This window comes from Eumetopias jubatus, unplaced genomic scaffold (assembly GCF_037043125.1).
Source record: "Eumetopias jubatus isolate StellerSeaLion01/CBP00866 unplaced genomic scaffold, mEumJub1_p1.0 scaffold_4, whole genome shotgun sequence".
Classification (NCBI taxonomy): domain Eukaryota; kingdom Metazoa; phylum Chordata; class Mammalia; order Carnivora; family Otariidae; genus Eumetopias; species Eumetopias jubatus.
The window spans coordinates 76,410,185-76,424,756 of record NW_028274810.1 but is presented as its reverse complement, the minus strand read 5'-3'; the positions used below and the strand labels follow the sequence as shown (position 1 = coordinate 76,424,756).

Genomic DNA, 14,572 nt, shown 5'->3' with positions numbered 1-14,572 from the left:
CTCCGTGACCACCATCCACATTCTACCTTTCTGTCTCTGAGGCCCTGCACCACTCACAGGCTAAATCTCCAGATGCCACACCCTGAGTCCACCAGTCCTACACCAACAAAAGCTTTGGCTATTTTTGTGCCCTGGACAAAATTTAGAATCACTCAGAAGACCTAAATCTGTCTTGTTTCTGACCAAAAGTAAGCCACCCAGAGTGGCTGTTAAGAGAATAGAATCTTCTGTCTGCCCTCAAACTCTTTCCCAGACCCATAGGGCCCCCAGGAGGAGCCCAAGCTCTGGTTCCAGTTCCCCCCGAGCTGGCCAGGCCCAACCTCATGGCCTCCTGGGCCTTTTGGCTGCAAACGCCTCTCCCCTCCCCCGGAGGCCCTCCCTCTCCTGAGTTGCCCCCATGCCACCATATCTAAAGGCTACTTTCCTCTTAGTCCAGCTCTTACCTGCTGGCCTCTCCCTTCTCCTGTCCCAGGGGGTCCCCATCTCTGGTTCGTGTGCCCCTCTGGATGGTGAGCAACTGAGGGCAGGACCGCACCATGAGGGGTGGAAGCAGGAGGCTCTCAGTGGACTGTCGTTGAGCTCCTTTTTGTTCTGGGCGCCCAGAGAGGGGATGTGTCTGCACGTTCTTCCCAAGCTCCCCAGGACAGTGGGGCAGCCTGCTGGTCTGGGAATGGCTTCCACAGCACAGCGGGTCTCCACTAGAAGCCCTCACATTTTCACTTTGCTGTGGGACTGGCCCCCTTTCACGGCCAGGCTGCTGAGGTGGAGGGCAGGCTCCCCAGCATCCCAGAGGCAGAGGCACTGGTCCCATCTCGCTAGTCCTGCTAGTGACAAGGATGAGGGGCCCCCTTCAGACCTAAAGCAAGACCCAGGTCTCCGTGGCTGGTGCATGCCCAGGGAGGAACTGCAAAAACAATCACCTACCAATTCTGCATCTGAAGGGCTTCTTCCTCCCACCCAGAAATCTCAGTGCTGCCCAGAGGAGGCCAAGGCTTCATTTCTAAGGTATTTTTAGTCAGTTTTCATTACTGACTTTTTTCAAGAGCTGCTTCCATAAATGGCTCTGCACTCATGATTGCCGGCCCAGGCCTCAGATGGCTTTAGACCCCAAATTAAAAGGGAACACCCGCACACTCCACCACATCAAGTCGGTCAAGGCCAAAAATAGATCCAAGGAGATTGAGCAAGGATATGATTCCCCAGTGCAAATCCGGGGAAAGAACTGAACGGTGGGAGTTTTCCAGAAAGATGTGGTCACAGTGACACATCCCTCTCTCCCACGGGGAATGGGTTCCCATGAGGAGGTGGATTGGGTGTACCTCCCTGTCCTGGGCCTCAGCACTGGAGGAGCCCCCATCAGTGGGCAGGGGTGGGCACATTCTTTGGTCAGAGCACAAAGGCCTTCAGGGCAAACCTGAATAGATGGGGAAACTGAGGCTCAGAGGGGCAAAGACTTATCAGGGGTCACGTGTCAGGTTAGGGCCCTTTCAGTGGACCTTCAGACTTGATGATGTGACATGAGTGGCCCTAGATTCCCTCTAGGTGGTGATATTGGGATGGGGGGGTCACCTGTTAATGAGGTTCTCCTATCAATGCCCCCCCCTTCAGAATGCCTGCTGAAGCCACCTTCCTCCAGGCAGGGCCCTGGGAGGACTGGAGGTCCCAGGGAAGCCTCCAGGGAGATGCCCACCCATGGTGGGCCTCCACAAAGACAGGGAGGGCAGGCCCTGCTCTGGCCCGGCTGACCAGGCCCAGGCCTCCGCCCCTGCTCTCAGCCCCTGCCTCCCCGCTGTGTTCCTCCTCCCTTCACTTTGCTGGTCTGCCCTGTGCACCTGCCACACAGGGCCTGGGGTGCTCAGTGGGAGGGGGGATGCCATGAAGAGTCAGATGGGGCCCCTGTTCGCAGGTTGTTCACGGTTTCTCGGGGAGCAGGAGAAAGAGGGGCAAGCCATGGCTCTGAATGAGGCAGGCAGAAGGTGACTCAAATTCTAAGAGAAATACATAGGATGGGGGATGAGGGCTCTAATCATGGAGGGTGCCATGGGGAGAAGGGGTCAGAGAACACTTTTCTAGAAAATATATTTGAGAGTGGTGGGAGAATTTTGACAAGCAGAAATGGAAGAGAGTATTTGAGGCAAAGGTACAGGGGTGGGAAATAATGGGCCAGCTCCCATTTTTTAAGCACCGAACTGTGTCAGGCATCATACTAGGCATGTTACATATGCCATTTATTAATGCTTACCTAACTCTATTAGTCATCTATTGCTATTTGTAACACAGTAACCCCAATGTAGCAGCTTAGAACAAGAAACATTTATTATTTCACATATTTCTGAGGCTCACAAATCTAGGCACTCAGCGGGGTGGGTATGGCTCAGGGTCCCTCATGAGGTGAGAGTCAAGTTGCTGGCTGGGATGAACAAATCTACTTCTAAGCTCAATTATGTGGCTGTTGGTGGCAGGCTTCTGTTCCTCACTATGTCGGCCCCTCCCTGGGATAGCTCATGGCATTCACAGCATGACTTCCCCCAGAATCAGCAGTCTGGCAGGAGTGTGGAGAGTGGCGGGGTGTAGGACCCAAGATGGAAGCTGTAGTCTTTTATAACCTAATCTCAGAAGTGACATACCATCACTACTGTCATGTTCTATTGGTCACACAGAACAGCACTGGCACAGTGTGGAAGGGACCTACACAAGGGCATGAATACCAGGAGGCAGGGTCACTGAGAACCAGGCCGGAGGACACAACAACTCAGTGGAGGAGGCCTTATTCACCCCATTCTATAGATGAAAACACGGATGATCAGGGAAGGTAACTGATTTCCATGAGTTCACAGGAGCACCCAAGGTGGGATGAGAGTCTAGGTATGTCTGACTCCAAAGTGTGTATTTTCCCCTCATTCACAGCCTCACCACGCTGGGGACATGTCAAGGGAACACCGTGTGGTTCAGCTGGACTCGAACACTGGACATGGAGTACGAGACTCGAGGAACTTGAATGCCGGCATGAAGGGACACACAGAAGGAATCAGTGCAGGGAAAGTGTCTTGAGTGGACTTTCACTTGAGGCACCGGAGTTCCAACGCACGCCGAGAGCTTTATCACCTTCGTGCCTCCCCTCCGCCTAAACATCTCCTCTCACCTCCTTCTGACCAAATTCTACCCTTCTTCAAGGTCCAGCATGAATACTACCTCCTGCCAAGGCTTCTCAGTCCTCCATCCAGGAGCCCCTTCCTCCTCTTCTTCTGGCCTTGTCTGTCTCCCACAAAATGAGAGGAAGACCCCGTCTGTCTTCTGCTATAGTGAACCACCCTCCTCCTGTTTGTCAAGTGGGTGAGTGGCCATTCCTCCTGTTTTGCTATAATTTACACTGAGTTCTCAGAGTTGGGCCTATCTTTCCCACTATAACGAGCAGAACTTGGGCTGGGGCTGTACTTTGGAATAGGCCCCGAGATAACCAGGAAGGGGAACAGCACACAGTGGGTTCCTAGTAGTGTTTGTTAAGGAATGGCCACAGACCCAGCAATCCACCTTTCTCCATACCCAGGTCTTGTGGTCTTCGGCTTCCCCAGAACCCCTACTGTATCCAGAGCCCTTGGCTGCTTAGAATAAAAGGCCGCCGCTCAGGGCACAGAGCCAGCAGCTGAAGGAAATTACCGGGTTTTACTTCTGGTCTTGTTACTAACTAGCTGGCCTTGTTACTAACTAGCTGGCCTTGGGCTAAAAACAGACAAAACTAACATTTATGGAGTATTTACCAGGCACTGCTTTAGCAGTCATTTAGTACAGCAATCCTATGAGACAGGAACTATTATCTCTCCCATTTTACAGATGAGGAAACCAAGGCACAGAGCATTACATAATTTACACAAAAATCATATAAACAGTATCTGAGGTCAGGCTTCCTGAGCAAGTCTCTGAGTCCGGAGGTTTGGTGGGGACTTCTCTCTGTAGGGAATGGAGGGAGCGGGGCCGAGTGCAGCTGAACAGTGCTGCACCCCACAAAGGCCTCAGCCCACTCCGCCTGCAGGGGGAGCTCTGGGGCCGGGGGCCGTTCAGAGCTGTCCCTCCTTGAGACGAGAGGGCTGGACGTTTATACCCCCATAAACCAGTTGTTAAATGTGGGGTGCTGCCAAGGAGTGTGGCTAACCTGGCAGAAGCAGCTCCTGTGCACTAGCTGATGGGCACCCAGAGAAGGGCTCGGCGGTCAGCAGCCCACCCTCCAGGCGGCTCACTCCTGAAGAGAAGACGTGGGGAACACCATAGCAGCCACTACAAACAGCAAGCGGCAGAATGGAGATCTGAACCCAGGCAGCCTGATCCTGAAACGGTACTCCTTCCCACTCAGCCGCAGGGCCCGAAGTCGGTGGTCAGGCTGGGCAGGGAGGGTGTGGATCAACATGGCAGGCCCTTCCCACGTAAGGCTGGCCGCTCTTACTGAGCACTGCCAGGCATCTGCTAAGTGTTTAAATGCCTTAACCTATTTAAGTGTTGCACTACGACACAGGTACATTATCCCGATGTTAAAGGTGAGGAAACTGAGCTGTGGGGACTCTTAGTAACCTGTTCGACATCTCACAGCTCTCGAGTGGCAGCCCAGGATTGAAACCCGGTGTGTCCTCCTCCAAAGTGACCCACCACTCTGGCCTCCCAGCTGCAGGGCCGAGCCTCCTCACTGCTGTGATCCACTTTTCACATCTGCCCCTGTGAATCTGGGGACCCAGGAACGGGGCTGGTCACTTATACTCCCTGAGACTCCATTTCCTCCCCTGCTGGCTGGGGGTGGTAGTAGTCATTTGCCCCTGAAGGGTAAGAAAACACTGAGGAGATGGATGTGGGGAAGGAGGCAGTTATCAGGGATTCACAGGGGACACCATCCTGGTGGACCGACAGGGTTTTAGAGAAAGGGGAACCACCTTCAACTCTTGGAAAGAGAAACCTTTGAAAACCAACAAAATGCAAAAGTGACCTGTGAAATGAAAGACAATACTTGCAAACCACGTATCTGATAAGGAGCTAATATCCAAAATAGATAAGGAACTCATACAACTCAATAGCAAAAAAAAAAAAAAAAAATCCAATTTAAAAATGGGCAGAGAGGGGTGCCTGGGTGGCTCAGTCAGTTAAGCAACTGCCTTTGGCTCAGGTCATGATCCCAGAGTCAGGGGATGGAGCCCCACGTACGGCTCCCTACTTGGTGGGGAGCCTGCTTCTCCCTTGCCCTCTGCCTGCCACTCCCCCTGCTTGTGCTCTCTCTCTCTCTCGCTCTCTGTCAAATAAATAAATTTTTTAAAAATAGGCAGAGGAACTTAACAGACATTCTTCCAAAGAAGACATACAAATGGCCAACAGACAGATGAAAAGGTGCTCAACATCACTCATCATCAGAGACATGCAAATCAAATCCACAATAAGCTATACCTCACACCTGTTAGAATGGCTATCATCAAGAAGACAAGAGATAACAAGTGTTGGTGAGGATGCGGAGAAAAGGGAACACTTATCCACTGTTGGTAAGAATGTAAATTGGTACTGCCACTGTGGAAATCATTATGGAGGTTCCTTGAAAAACTGGAAACTATGATCCAGCAAGCATACTTCTGAGAATAGATCCAAAGGAGATAAAAATAGGATCCCGAAGAGATCTCTGCACTCCCATGTTCACTGCACATTATTCACAACAGCCACAATATGGAAACAACCTAAGTGTCCATCAACAGATACATGGACAAAAAAGATGCGGTATGTACATATGATGGAGTATTATTCAGTCATGAAAAAGAAGGCAACTGTGTCATTTGTGACAACACAGGCTGGACTTTGAGGGCATTATGCAAAGTGAAATAAGCCAGACAGAGAACGACAAATACTGCATGGTGAAATCACGCTATGCTAAGTGAAATCTTAAAAAAAAAAAAAAAAAGTCAGAATCATAGAGATAGAGAGTAGAAAAGTAGGTGCCATAGGTGCCAGGGGCTGGGGGGTGGGGGATATAGCAAGAGATTGGTAAAAGGGTACAAACTTTCAGCTATAAGAAGAATAAGGTCTGAGGACCTAATGTAAAATATAAGGACTAGAGTTGATAACACAGTAGTGCATAATTGAAATCTGAGGTGATGGATGTGGTAATTAACTAGCTGGGGAGAATCCTGTAACAATGCCTATATGTATCAGGTCACCACATAGTACACTGTAGATATCTAATAATTTTATATGTCAATTATACATCAATAAAGCTAAATTAATTTTTAGTAAGAGATGCCACCTTTGGGCATATGGTCACATTAATAGATTTTAAGATGGACAAAGGATTTACTGTTAAATGAAAAATGAAGTAGCAAGACAGTGGGCATTTATGTCCCATTTTGCAAAAAAAATATTATAAGGTCGCCTGGGTGGCTCAGTTGTTAACCTTCGGTTCAGGTCGTGATCCCAGGGTCCTGGGATCGAGCCCCGCATCGGGCTCCCTGCTCTGCTTCTCCTTCTCCCACTCTCCCTGCTTGTGTTCCCTCTCTCGCTGTGTCTCTCTATGTCAAATAAATAAATAAAATATTTTTAAAAAATAACAATAATAATAAAATATTAGTATCTGTATTGATAAAATGTCAGGGCTGGCTGGGGAAACTACACCAAAGGATTAAAATGCTGGTTTTCTCTGAAATGGAGAGAGGATTACAAGGGGCTTCCATATTATGTTTCTGAACATATGGTCTGATTTTCTATAATGAAATTCTACAATGAATCAATATGGTATGAATCTTTTACAATGAACATTCATGAGTTCTATAAAATCCCCAAATAAAGATATTTTTAAAATGAGATTCTCAGTTTACAACATACAGTCAAGACAGTCCAATTCAGCAACACTTAATGCACCTAATGATGGGCCAGGCCCCCACCTGGGTGGAGAGGCAGCTTCTATATAGAAGAGCAGAGGAGACAGGGAGCAGACCTGCTGGGTGGCCTTGGGAAAATCACCGAACTTCTCTGAGCTTCACTCTCCTCTTTTCAAAACATAGATGTGACCATAACTGTGATGCAGATGAAGGCACAGACCTGGAGGTTCTGGGCACGTGATCCTCACCTGGAACCATCTCACATGGTCCCTGAACAGTCCCGCTGGGTGGGTACCCTGAGTGCCTCCACTTTACAGAGGAAGAAACTGTGGCTCCTGGAGGTGGCCTGGAAGGCCCAGATCACACTCACAGCAGGCGGCAGCATCAAGATGCAGATTCTGTCTGAGTCCCAGGTCAGAACCCCCCACCCAGGTCCGCTCTGCCCTCCCCTTGTCCCTCCACTCCTGGCTTCCAGATAGGGGGTGTCACCGTCTAGACCACTCGACAACCATTTCTGTGGCTTACCCATTTACTATTTGCTCCCCCCAGAAGGCTGGTTCCACGAGGAGGGACTTGGTTAGGCTCACTGGCACATCCCAGTAACTAGAACTGTGCCTGGCACGGAGCGGCTACCACACGACTATTTGTTGAGCGAATTCATGAAAAATGAAAGAATTCCCTAGTAGAGAACCAAAGAGGGAAACCTGGGTGGCTCAGTCCGTTGAGCGTCTGCCTTCGGCTCAGGTCATGATCCCAGGGTCCTGGGATGGAGCCCTTCAGCTCCTTGCTCAGCAGGGAGGCTGCTTCTCCCTCTGCCGGCTCTGCCGGCTGCTCTCTCTGCTTGTGCTCGCTCACTCTCTCTGACAAATAAATTCTTTAAAAACAAATTTTTTTTAAATAGAGAAAAAAAAAGAATGAAAGAAAGGGACCCTGGGGTCATGGAGACCAAGCATTGCCCCTTCAAGGTCACAGGGCTGAGGAGGACGTGCACCAGGTCCCTCATTTCCACTAAGCCCTGCCGCTCCCCAGTCCAACACCTCAGCTCAACAGCCCCGTCCTCGGCTGCCCGAGGCTCGGGAGTAAGTCTGGTCAGAGAAGGGTCGGGACAACAGTGAAGACGGCTCTGTGCATTTCTGGCTAGACCTCTGCCTGCAGGGCTGTTTGTGCCTCCGTTTCTCAACCGGGAACACGGCACCTGCTGTCCCTCTGACTCAAGGTGGAGAAGGACCAGGAGGAACATGCAGAGCTGGCCATTCCTGCCTCATTCCTCCCTCACCACCGGCTGGACCGGCCCGAGGTGCCCGAGGTACAGCCAGTCAGACCCACGCTCCAGCCCAGGGCAGGGGGTGGTGCTGTGAGGAGCTGTCCCCAACACAGGGCCACGGGGTCAGGGCTGGGAGGCCCCTCATTTTCTGATACGTCACTGTGAACTGGACGAGAAAACAGAGGCCCAGGGAGGGAAGGGAGGTGACTCGGGACAGGAAGGAATCCGTGGCGGGTCCAGGCGGTATAAGAACGTGAGTGTTGCCTCCCAGCTCAGGGCTCTCCTCTCCCTGAGCACAGGAACACCCAGGACGGACCGCGTCTGCTCCACATGGGTACCGGCCCCCATTCTCGTGTCCTGACCAAGGGGAGCCAAGAGTGTACAGTCTGAGACTGACAGGCCAGGCAGGGGTCCCAGCTCTGACCACAGCCCTGGCCTCCGTACAGAGACACCGTCAGCCATGACACGGGCTTCCTTAAGCATCTGCTTGGGCACAGAGGCCTGACCCACAGGCCGGAGACCTGTGACAGGCCCGTGGGCTCTGGGTCCCACAGGCTGCCGTGGGTGGTCAGGGACCTAGCAGGTACCAGGTCTGGCTTCTCGGGAGCCAGATGGGGCCAGTAGGAGAGGTGGAGCTGGAGACACAGGTACCGGAGCTGGGGCGTGGGCGCGGATAGCGCAGCGACTCTACCATTAGACTCGTGGTGGTTCAAGGGCCTGGGCCTCCAAACAAGCAAAGAATCCTGCTAGGTGCCTAACCCGAAGGGGTTCGACCCGCCCCCACAGCCTAGGTAATTACCAGTTAAAACCACTCAAACTGAAAGAGTTCTACTAGTGCAATTAGCACATCAGAATAAAGAAGGCCCTTCTGACAGCTGGCTGGGCCCGCCCACAGACAGGGCTTCCGCTGAACAAAGATCTGCTTGTTAAGCCCACAGCGTCCAAGGCCTTAGATCTTAATGAAACACGCACAGACAGCGTGGGAAGAAGCTGGCATCTGGAATCCACAGGCCCTGGATGACGTCATGGATGTGCTGTGTGGCCCTGGGCTGGCCATTTAACCTCTCTGAGCCCATGAAAAGGGGGCTGGTAAGAGCTCACACGTTACTAGATGGATGAAACAAAGACTCTCTAGGCTATAGAACTTCAAGTGCTAGTTTTTATTCTAAAAACAGATATAGGGACGCCTGGGTGGCTCAGTTGGTTAAGCGGCTGCCTTCGGCTCAGGTCATGATCCCCGGGTCCTAGGATCGAGTCCCACATCGGGCTCCCTGCTCAGCGGGGAGCCTGCTTCTCCCTCTGCCTGCTGTTTGCCCCGCTTGTGCTCACTCTCTCTAATAAATAAAATCTTTTTAAAAAATTAAAAATAAATAAATAATAGAAATTGATATAGATACCTTTTGGTTTGCTTTTAAAATCTGTTTCTGGGTTGTACATAAGAAGTGTGGGACATTCCCAACACACCCAGCCAAGGCTGGGCAGCAGCTGGGAGGGACTGGGGTCAGCAGGGACCAGGCCAGGTGCACCTACAAGAAGGCTGACTTTCTGCTCCTCCCATCTATCAACCAATGACACAATAACCTTGACGATGTATTGATCTCTACGAGCCCCATTTTACAAGGAAGGATCTGTGACTCCAAGACGGCAAGGGACTTGCCTAAGGTCACACAGCAGAGGCAGGAGAGAAACCAGACTTGTCTGAGCTAAGGGTGCTGCTGGATTCACAATAGCTCCTACCAAGGCTGTGCATGCCTTGACCAAGGTGATACTGGGGAAGCAGGACATTGGCTGGGCAGTGACTCACTCTAATGGATGTTGCCCTTAGGAACATTCTCAGGATGACTGTGTCCACAACCCCCCTTGGTTCTGAGCCCCAGGTCAGCTTGTCCTGAGGACAGGGCTCTAGCCTCAGTTCCACACGTGGTCTCTTTTGTCCTGAGTCTCCACCCTGCCCTTAACCTGGAAGGTGGCATTCAGAACCCACTGACCAAGTCCTGTGCCTGGGACCTGGCTCTCAGCAGAGGTTAACAGCCACTTCCTGCTGCTCACACCCCACCTCAGCCACCCACCAGCTCTGGGGTGTGGGGGACAGAGGTCTCCTTGGCTGTCCACTCTGCCTGCCCTAGTAGAGGAAGCAAATGGCTGAAAACCCCACAAAACCTGCTGCTGCTCCATCCCCTGGGTTTCTCTGCCTAAACCCCTCTGGAAGCTCTCTCCACCCTGAAAGCCTGCCCTCCTGACAGTAGCAATACCGCCTCCTTGAGGACTGGATGTAGGGCCAAACAACCTGAGCCTGTCCTGTTGGGCTAGGGAGAGGCTGTGCTATCCTGGGCATGACATTGCCTCTCTGAGCTTCACCGTCCTCATCTGGGAGATGGGGATGAGTATCATTTCTGTTCCCAGGGTTGTGCGGAGGGGTAAGACTGTAGGTGAAGGGATGCTGGTGGCCTTGGCAAAGGTCCTGTCTCCACCTCAGCGTAAGCTGCAGTCCTTGAATCCCCAGATCCAGTCTGGTGTCTGCTCCAGCCCAGACCCCTGGCCCTCACTGGCCACAGACAGAAAGCAAAGCAGATAGGGGACGTTCACGACTGTAGATTAAAGAGCATTTAGTAATGGGAAAGACATCTTTGAGTACTCTAACCACAAATGGCTCCACGACTTGGAGAAAAAAATTCCGCAGAAAGGAAAGGCTGGGCTTTGTGTGGAAGAACGACGAGGGTCCAAGGGGCCTACTGGGTCCTTCCACCGGTCTGGACGCTCACTGCATGCCAGCCACGTCCCAGGTGCTAGGCCCAGGGTGACAAGATCAGGGACTGCCCCACTGAGCTCAGAGTGTACTCCTGCCCCGCCCGCTGCCCTGACAGCCACACCCTCACCTACAGGAGCTGGGGCTCTGGCCAGGGAACAGGCAGCTGTGCACTCACACCTGGGTTCTCAGCTCCGGTCACTTTGATGATGTGACCGGGGCTTTCCACACTGAACTTTGTCCTTCTCTCCAGTACCGCCCTTATCACTGTGACAGCATCCCGGCCTGTTTACTCATCTGTCTCCCCAGGACCAGACGGTCTTCCTGGCACTGCCCGGTCCACCCGACATGAGATGATGATTCCTACCCTTGGGTGTGTTCGGGAGCGGGACGAATGCGCACATCCCTGCGACTCACATTCGCGCCTCTGCCCCTGCCGGTCCCCCAACCCACGAGGCCCACAGTCCTTGGACTTGGTGGCCCTGAGCCCCACACTTCCCACCCTCTGTGGGGGCGTGGCCACGACCAGGGGGCACCTGTTCGCGGCAGCGGCGCACACAGGCCAAGTTGGTGCACCGGCCCCTGTCGCCCGTGCTGGGTCCCGGGGCCCCGTCCGCACCCGCGCGTCCACGCGGAGGCCGCACGGTCACCGGGGCCCCGGACGCCCACCCGGCGGCCGCACTCACCCATGTTGACGAAGCTCATGACCAGGTCGGCGCGGCCCGGGGGCCGTTCCGGGGGGCCGCCGTCCTCGTCGTCGTCGTCGGCCATGGCGTGGTACAGGTCCAGCATGAAGAGCGGCGCCGACGCGGGCAGCCGGGCGGCGGCGGGCGGCGCGCGGGGGCGGGGCCGGGGCCGCCCGGGCAGCCCCAGCACCGCCAGGATCTCGCGCTGCATGTCGCGGCGCTCGCGCGGGCCCAGGCGGCGGGCCGGGCAGCCGGCCGGGGGGCGCGGGCCGGGGCCGCCGCCGCTCAGCGCGCACAGGGCCAGGCCCACGAGCCACAGCGGTCCGGGACGCGCGGCCATGGCGGGCCGGGCGGGCGCTCAGCGGGCGCGCATCTGCTCCGCGGCCGAGCCGGGGCCGGGGCCGGGGCCGCCCCGACGGCGAGCGGCGGGCGAGGCTCGGGGTCGGCGGCTCGGGCGGGCTCGCCGGGGCCGCGGCGCTGTCTCGGCGCGCCTCCCGCGCCGCACCTGCTGGGCTCCCGGCGGCGTCGACGAGGCCTCCGCCGCCTCACGGTAGGAGCTCCTTCGGGGAGCGGGGACAGGAAGCCAATCTGTCTGTGGCCGCCGTGCCGTCAGGCCGCTGCTGCCGAGGCCGGCTCAGAGGCAGGGGCGGCGGGCAAGCTCCCGTCGGCGTCTCCTCAGTGGGACCAGCCGTCTGCGCCGCGCGCCCCGCCTCCGCCGCCCGTGGGGCCCGCGCGCCGCCGTCGGGCCCCGCCCCCTCCGGCTTCGACCAATGGGGGCGCGGGGCGGGGCCAAGGCCGCGGAACCCACGCCGCGGGAAGGGGCTGGGGATCTCGGTTGATGTCGCGGGTGCTGGCGACCCGGAGATGTGAGCCGCTTTTGGGAGCTGGACGGGTCGGGTGAGGGGTCCCCCGTCCAGCCGTCGGAACTTCGGGGCCGTGCTGGGCTCCTCTCCAAGCCACTGGGGGCGTCGTCGGGCGAGCGAGGGGCCCCGGCCTGGGGACCCCAGGGTAGCGGCGCTGTCCGGGGAAATCGGGGAGCTGCACTCCCGCGGGGCGCGTCCTCGAACCCTCTCGCCCGGGCGGGGATCTGGAGTCTCCGTCCCGCCTGCGGAGCGACCCGGCGGCAGTCCCGCCTGGTGCGCATTGTGTCGCTCCGGAACCTGAAAGGCCTCAGTAGGGTCTAGAGGTAGGGGGGCACCGCAGGTGCCAGTCGCGCCCGGGGAGTGGGACGCGTTCCCCTGCCAGCCGCCGCTTCCTCAGTTCCTCCCTGGCCACCCGGCGCCTTCCCCGCTGTCTCCTTGCACGCGCTGTTGGGGTCTTCTCCTTCCCCGACACCTGCTCAGTCTTTGCTCCCGGGCGCCCACACACCTGGCTCCCGTGTGCTCCCGGCCCGCGCCCCAGGCGGGCTCCCCACACTCCGCGATGTTCCCGTGACCGCATCGTCACCGCAAGCTCTCGCTGTGAGCCCTGCGGCCCCCGGTGCTGATCCCGCCGCGCACGGGAGACGCGCACCCGCCTCCAGCCGGGCCAAGGAGCTCTGCGGCCCTTCCGGAGCGCCCGGGAAGCTCCCTTTGTGCGTCTTAATTGTCAGGAACCCCAAGGGCTTGCAAGAGAAGGCTCTGCACGGAAACCCCTCCATTGACTCAGCCCCCTTCCGCACACTCTGCTCTTCCTGGGCGCCCTCTCGCTGCATTTATTCATTTATGGCTCAGGCGCTGCGCTGGGAGGAAGTGACACCTAGACTGAGCTCGGAAGGCTGGAAGGAATGGGCCTGGGATGACAGGAAAGGTCAGTGGGAGAAGAGCGTGCCAGGCAGAGGAAACTGCTGGTGTCGTGCGACTCCAGGGAGCGTAGTGCAGGTACCACTCCGCACTTAGCATGTGCCATGTGTGCCCTGCATCACCGCTTTAATGCTCGCACATATAGGGCAGACGCCATTTCAACCCCTTCTTTTAACAGACGAGGAAACTGAGGCACGCAGAGGTTAAGGGACTTCCCCTGTCACACAACAGTGGAGCTAGGCTCGGGCAGGTGAGCTGTTCAGTGGAACCTGGAGAGCTTGGGGGGCAATGGCCGGGGTGAAGGTGAGGCTGAGGGCCTGGCAAAAGATGGACCCAAAGGACCTTGCAGGAAGACTAGATGAGGGCCCTGGACAACAGATGATAACGTTATGGGGCCCCAGTGTGGATTCACTATTAAACTTCAAAATAAATTAAGAAGTCCACCAAAATTAAGAATTCTCCATGATCACTTCAAACTTTTTAAAAAGTATCAAAATTGGAGTGCTTAGCTGGCTCAGTTGGTAGAGTGTAGGACTCTTGATCTCAGCTCGTGAGTTTCAAAAAAAGTCTTTTAGGGGCACCTGGGTTGGTCAGTTGTTAAGTGTCTGCCTTTGGCTCTGTTCCTGATCCCAGGGTCCTGGGATCGAGCCCCGCATCGGGCTCCCTGCTCCGTGGGAAGCCTGCTTCTCCCTCTCCCACTCCCCCTGCTTGTGTCCCCTCTCTCGCTGTGTCTCTCTCTGTCAAATAAATAAAATCTTTAAAAAAAATCTTTTAAAAATAATCAGAACTTTGGGGTGCCTGGGTGGCTCAGTTGGTTAAGTGTCTGCCTTTGGCTCAGGTCGTGATCCCAGGGTCCTGGGATCTATCCAGGAGTCAGGCTCCTTGCTCAGTGGGAGAGTCTGCTTCTCCCCTTCCCTCTGCCTCTACCCCCATTCATGCTCGCTCTCTCGCTCGCTCTCAAGTAAATAAATCCTTAAAACAAACAAAAAATATCAGAACTTTTATATCAAATTTTAAATCTAAACAGTCACTTGTTGGGGCACCTGGCTGGCTCAGTCGGTAGAGCATGCGACTCTTAATCTTAGGGTCCTGAGTCCAAGCCCCATATTGGGTGTGGAGCCTACTGTACATAAAATAATAAACAAAGAAACAATCATTTGTTGGTGTCTTAGGCCCATGCTTAGTCTGCCTTTTACCCAACGGGTGAATTTCTACACTGTTTATAAGCCCCTTAAAGATGTTGCAGCTTAGCCACTGAA

General features: G+C 54.9%; 1 protein-coding gene across 1 annotated transcript in view; it reads right to left on the bottom strand.

Annotated features, from left to right (window-relative positions):
* LOC114203553 (bone morphogenetic protein 8B) overlaps nucleotides 1-11,872 on the bottom strand; it is a 29,715-nt gene extending 17,843 nt beyond the window's left edge. The window contains exon 1 of the mRNA XM_088023008.1: nucleotides 11,533-11,872. Within this exon, the coding sequence (XP_087879134.1) occupies nucleotides 11,533-11,872 (340 nt within the window). The remainder of the gene's footprint in view (nucleotides 1-11,532) is intronic.
* Between the last annotated feature and the right edge of the window lie 2,700 nt (nucleotides 11,873-14,572).